General features: G+C 50.9%; 1 protein-coding gene across 1 annotated transcript in view; it reads left to right on the top strand.

Moving 5' to 3' along the window:
• The first annotated feature begins 409 nt into the window (after nucleotides 1–409).
• Nucleotides 410–6,000, top strand: part of Clic6 (chloride intracellular channel 6) — a 42,920-nt gene continuing 37,329 nt past the window's right edge. The window contains exon 1 of the mRNA XM_052158527.1: nucleotides 410–1,504. Within this exon, the coding sequence (XP_052014487.1) occupies nucleotides 410–1,504 (1,095 nt within the window). The remainder of the gene's footprint in view (nucleotides 1,505–6,000) is intronic.

Here is a 6,000-nt window from a genome sequence, read left to right as displayed (position 1 = left end):
ATTGGCTAGGCTCCCAGGCCACCCACACTAGCTGGGAGGTGGGGAAGACAAACCCCGCCCAAGCCCTAAGACCGGGAGAGTTGCCTCTGAGGCTTTCTGGTCAACCCTTGAGACTGCACCGAACCAGCCATCTCTTCGAAAGAGTTCGAGAAGCAAGGTGAGTTCTTTAGCTCCACACCCTGGCCTGCACAGGACTGGGGTTCGGGCGCGAATTTAGGAGAAACAGGAACGCTTGAGGAAGAGCCCAAAGACCTTAAGCCAGAGAAAAGGGACAGTGTCTTGGGGCTCTTTGGATTTCGCATCAAGTGAAACCTTCGCTTCTTCAGCCGCGAGTGGGGTGTCCTCTTGGAGGGGGCACGACAGCCCCTGCCCCTCACCCCTGAGCAGCGTAGAGAAAGGGTGTTTTACCATGGCAGAGGCAACGGAGCCCAAGGAGGTCGCTCCAGGTTCCGAGGGGCAACCCGAAGAGGGACCAGGAGAGCCAGGAGCTGTGGACCTGGAGGTGCGGGAGGCGAGCGAGGGAGTTACAGAGGCACCCAGGGACCTGGGGGCGGGCGCAGAGGCCACGGCCTCTGGGAAGGAGGAAGGAGGCTGTGGGCAGGACGAGGGAATCGGGGGAGCGCAGGCGCAGGACCCGCACACTGGCCCCGGCACAGAGACACCGAGCGCCAGCAGAGCTCCGGGTGAAGCGGAGGCTGCAGAGCGCGACCCCGAGGGCGCCAGGATCCCGCAGGGAACGGAGGAGGCGCCAAGCGCCCAGCAGGTGCAGGGGACGAGCTCGGGGCTAGACGCTCAGGGTGAGGCCCCCGAGGTCCCTGGGGACCCTCGCCCGGGGCCAGAGGACCCCACGGCTTCAGAGGCAGGGGAAGAGGCAGAATCCGCTCAGGAAGTGCAGGGAGACAGCGCGCCAGGGTTGCAGATCAACCCAGAAGTCCAGAGACCTGCAGGGGACAACATGGACACAGAGGCACCCGCGGGAGGGCCACTCGGGTCAGAGGGTGAGCCCCAGGGTGGAGGGGAAAGCAGCCCTCAGCCCCAGGATGAGGCGATTGAGATTGCAGCCGCAGAGATCGGAGGGCACGAGCCCGGGGAGCTGGCGGGAGCTTCGGCAGCAGACGCCTCGGGGGAAGGGGGGACCCTGGAGAAAGACGGGTCCGAGGAAGCAGCTCCGGAGGAGGCGAGGGTAGACGTTGGCGAGAATGGGGACCAGGGCAGGCTCCAGGAGGAGACCGGAGAGGAAGAAGTGAGGCCAGAACCTGAGCTGAAGGAACCCTGCGAGGAGGTGATCCAAGAGAAGGCCCCCGACGGCAGCCTTGATGGAGAGGAGGCCAAATCCACCGGGCACGAGGGGTCCCAGGAGGAGCTCAGTAACCATCTAGCTGAGGAGCCCAGCGCCCAGGGCGGAGAAGAGCCGGGGCGAGTGAATGACCGCAGGGAAAATGGCCCAGCATCGGAGGTGGAGGGGGATCCCGGACAGGAGCATGACATCACCCTCTTCGTCAAGGTAAATCTCGAGTCCCCCGTCCCCAGGGCCTAGGACTGCCCGGTCATTTAGGTTTAGGTGAGCACAGACTTGAAACTGTGCTCAAGCGCTTCCATCAGCCGGAAGGAACAGTTAGGATTTCAGAAGAGTTAGAGCTGTGGATGCGGGTTTAGTGGTGTGCCTGGCACGTGTGAGGTACCATCCCTAGCATCGCAAAAGAGTCAGGAGCATGCACCAGCAGTGTAAGGTTTGGAAGTCAGGTGTGGGGGTGGGGGTGGGGGTGGGGAGGGGAGTTGTTGCTGGTGACACTCTACTATCCCTTGTCCTGAACATCCTAACTGGCCCTTCTAGTCCCAAGAATTAGGAGGGAAACAAAAAAATGACCCACCTTATTGGTCTTCAAAAGATTTCTACCAAAGAAGGCTTTAATCCTTGAAGTAAAAAAAAATGTGAACAGGTAGGTTCAACGTGAGAATTCCCAGACTCAACTCCCAGAGGCCCAGAGCTGCCCAGCATGTTTCGCTGCTGTATGTTGGCAGGGCAGATACTGTGCATTTATTTAGACACTGGGAAGTCTCCTATATGTTGTCCTGTTTATTACACATTGTAAGATTTACTTTGGCAGATTCCACGGTGCTGGAGACGTGAACATCATTTGTCTGCATAATCTGTTTCTGGTTTTCCTTGAGTGGAGAAGAAAGCCATGATTTCAGTTTTGAAAGAGTCTGTAGACACATGAGGAGGAAGTTTTGAGTGTAAACAGGCATTTTTACAAGGCGTCCAGAGAGAAAATGTGGACAAAGTCCAGCAGTGGCTCACACCAAGAGCTTTGTTAAAAAGAAAAAAAGTTCTTCCTGGGGACCTTCGGTCAGACCCCAGGAAGCTAGAGATAATAAGGTGAAGAATGTGTGACGTGCTGAATGACCCCCTAATCCCTCAGAAATACCTTCAAGTCTATTGGAGGTCTAAACCCCCTTGGCTGAGATTTTAATAAGTAAAAAGAAAAACGTTCCCAGGAGATTAACACCGGGATTTAACCAAGTGTCTGGATGGCTGGGATCTGCCCCTGTTTCTAAACAGTGAGACTGCTCCCCAGGGCCAGCATTAAAAGGATGCCCTAGGAGAGGGTGAGGATGATGGAGTCTGACAGGTTGGCATAGCCCTTCCATGGGGACTGGAGAGCAGGAGCAGGGTGGCTCCAGTCTGTTCTCTGAGGGGGACATTTTGCATTGTTCTGATCACATGGCTGTGTGATCCCTGCCAACCAGCTGAGGCTGCAGTTATGTAGTGAACTGCTCCTTTCTGGCTAGTGCCTCTGCATTATGGCCTGACCCTAAGTACTCTGTGTATCGCAGGGTTGCAAGTAAATCCAACCTCCTGGCCCAGGCACAAGCCCTTCAGGACTCAATTCTTGCCTCCTTTCTTTCTGACCTTCCCTTAGCATTGTGGTGTCCCCATGTCACCAATGGCACTGCAGTGGCAGTTGTAGGAAGGTACTGTGTACCAGGGGAGAACTGCATTCCTGATCCTCCTAGCCTTGAAAATGTGCACCCACGTCACCCTCTGCCGGAGAAGAGTCCCACAGGATTGCCCTGACTGTGCCTCCATTTGTCAGCAGCATGCAGAAGTCCCTGGGGACTTCACCTGTGTTTGCCTCTTCCCTGGGCAGAGTAAGTGTATCTTTAGGGTCCCAGGGTAGACTCCACATGTGGAAACAGTGAGGCTTGGAATGAGACACTGGCCAGTGGAGCAAATCCTGACTTGGTCACTTTCTTGACACTAGTTGGTTCCTTTCACTACAACATGGCTCCAGAGGTTATTATGAAGTCTTGGAATAGGTCATGCTAAGTCCCTGGAGTTGTGCCTGGCTCAGCATTATCAGTGTCAGGGGGTGTTCCCCTGCCTCTGCCCCCTACCCCCCAGCTTCTTTGATGTGCTACAAGGAGTTTCCCCTAGTTCTACTCCTGCCATTTTTAAGTGAACCTCCTTCTAGGTATTGAACTATCTTCATTTTCTAGGGATGAGAATGCTATGAACACTCAAGCAACTATCATTGGGCTATTGTTCCAGGGTGGTTGTTTAGGGCATCGGGGTTGATGGGAGGGGAGCTTGTGCACAGTGGGTACACATGGGACATGGGTTGGCTGAGTCTTGACTCCCTGCTTGTTTCTTCTCTCCTTTAAGAAAACAAGCAGATCTCCCAACAGTGAGGCCAGGTAGCTTCTTAGGGTCATTTAAGACCCTCCTCACTTTGATAAGGCTCTTGGTTTCTGCTGATCTTACTAATCTGCCTCTCTGAAAAATAAAGGAGAAACAATGAAACCCAAAGCAATAAACAAGCAAAAAGAAAACAAAAAACCTTTGTACCACCCTGTCTTTAGAGTTGTAACACTGTATTGGTAAACCCTAAAGTTAGGTCAGAATTACATTTGTTACCAGTTCACTCTTGTCTAGGCTCTTCCAGGGTGTCCTTGCAGGCAGACTTTGTGGTCCACAGTGACACACTGACCAGCTTTGTCCCTGAGTTTAGGTGCATGCTCATGGTGGTCTTCCTGGGACCCAGATGACCTGTTGACTATTTGAGAGTTGTTATTTGACGTCTTTATTCCAAACACTGCATTCTGCCCTTCCACTTTTACTGCTTTTCTTATTTTTAACAAAGAAATAAATTAGTTACAATATTTTATTTAACCATTACTCATTATAATATGCACTAGAAAGATGGCTGCCTAATGATAAGGACTAATAACATCATTATTAAGTCATTACTAAGTCAGCTTATGATTCTGGTCATCTGGTAGACCGGGTCACTCATCGTTATGAGAGTTACATTACTAACCTGTCATTTGTTTTGTTCAGTGAATATACAAGGATGTGGTTTTGTAAAGGAGCTATAGCTAGATGCAGCAGCAGTCCAAGAAAGACCCCCTTGGGTTTTGTGTGTCAAATTAATGGCTAATCATTAATTAATTATCATTAATTTTCTTCCCTTAAAGAAATATTAACTAGATCACCAGTCTATAGCGCGATACCCAAATATATATAGTAAGAGATATGGTTTTCTTCTCCACTCAGGGCTAGAAAAGGTAACTTCACACCACACAGTGGGGGTTGGAGTTGGGAAAAAGATCAACAAACTAAATACCCACAGAGGTTTAGTCACTAGGCAAGTCTGGCTCAGAACATTGTTTCTTCAAATCCAGCCTGTGTTCTCAGAGGCAAGGTTAGGACTGTGGGAGCCTGGGATATGGCTTTTATGACAAAATGTATATGACTTAAAAAATCCTCCACCTGACCAGTGAGTGACCCTTGGCTGGGGCTTAAGGATTTTAAGTTGTAATAGCTCACATTTGACTAGAACACAAGGTACAATTGAGCCTGTGGGCTTGCATGGGCCATCAGATCTGGAGTTGTTTTTTTTTAAGTGAAACAAATCCAGGGGAATAAAATAAAGCCCAAGGAAGACATGGCTTTTGTCTATGTCATCAGAAATGCCAAAAATAAATATGTTCATTAAAAAGTTGTCAAGCATGGCCACACTACACAGCTGGACAGGATCATGCCAGGACCTGTTTCTTAGAGATTACTGGTCGACCAGTAGGCTGTTGCTCCCTGTGACCGTTCTGCCTGGAGGGAACATGTTGAGGCCTGTTCTGTGGAGCTCAGTCTCTAGGGAACGTCCCAGGGAGATGTTATTTTCCCAACAGTGCGAGTACTATGTGTTCTGAAGGGATGTGAACAAGTAGCATCGTACAACTTCAGTCCTCCCCTGAAAACAATGGTTTTCACTGTTTGTTTCAGGATTATCTTATAAGACTGGATTGAAAATGGTATACATGAAATCAGCACGGTGTTATTTAGCAGAGTGATAAGGAGGATGTGCAATTTTGCTCTCCTCCTGCAACTAGACACAGCACAAGTATGTACACTGTGGTGGGGTGGAGGATACGGGTGGCCGCACCCCTCACTGACCTGAGTGAGATGAGGGTCTACTTGTTTACACTCTTAAACCTGGCCCTGCAGTAGGCTCCCTCTCTCCCCCCTCCCCATTCAGTCTCTGCTTTCAGTGATGACAGGTGAGTGCTCAGGTTGATGGCTTATGGTTTTGATGTGACTAATAGTGTGAAGCAAGTTCTACGCACACTCCTAGGTCCCCAAGATTCCAGTGCAGCATCCCTTGGAAGATGAATACAGCTTGAGTCCTCCCTGAGGACATCTCAGCATTAGGGCTATGGATGCTGAGACTTGAGGTTCAGGCGTATGTTTTTCTGCCCCACCCTGTGTGCACCTGCCATTGCTCCTGCCCTTGAGCCTTATGGGATCAGTGGTGTGGCCTGGCCTTCAGCACGAGTCCTGTCTCCTCACTTGAGGTGTCTTAGTGCCCAGGTTTCAGCCAGTGAAGCATGCTCAGCTGCCCATCTCTGGGAGCATCTGAAGACACAGGAGACGACTACACTAGATCCTCGGGTGTTTCTCCCTTCCATTTTAGATAGGCAGATAATACCAAAGAAATGAAG

This window comes from Apodemus sylvaticus, chromosome 15, assembly GCF_947179515.1.
Source record: "Apodemus sylvaticus chromosome 15, mApoSyl1.1, whole genome shotgun sequence".
NCBI lineage: Eukaryota > Metazoa > Chordata > Mammalia > Rodentia > Muridae > Apodemus > Apodemus sylvaticus.
The sequence above is the reverse complement of the archived record's forward strand: the minus strand, read 5'-3'. Positions and strand labels throughout refer to the sequence as shown.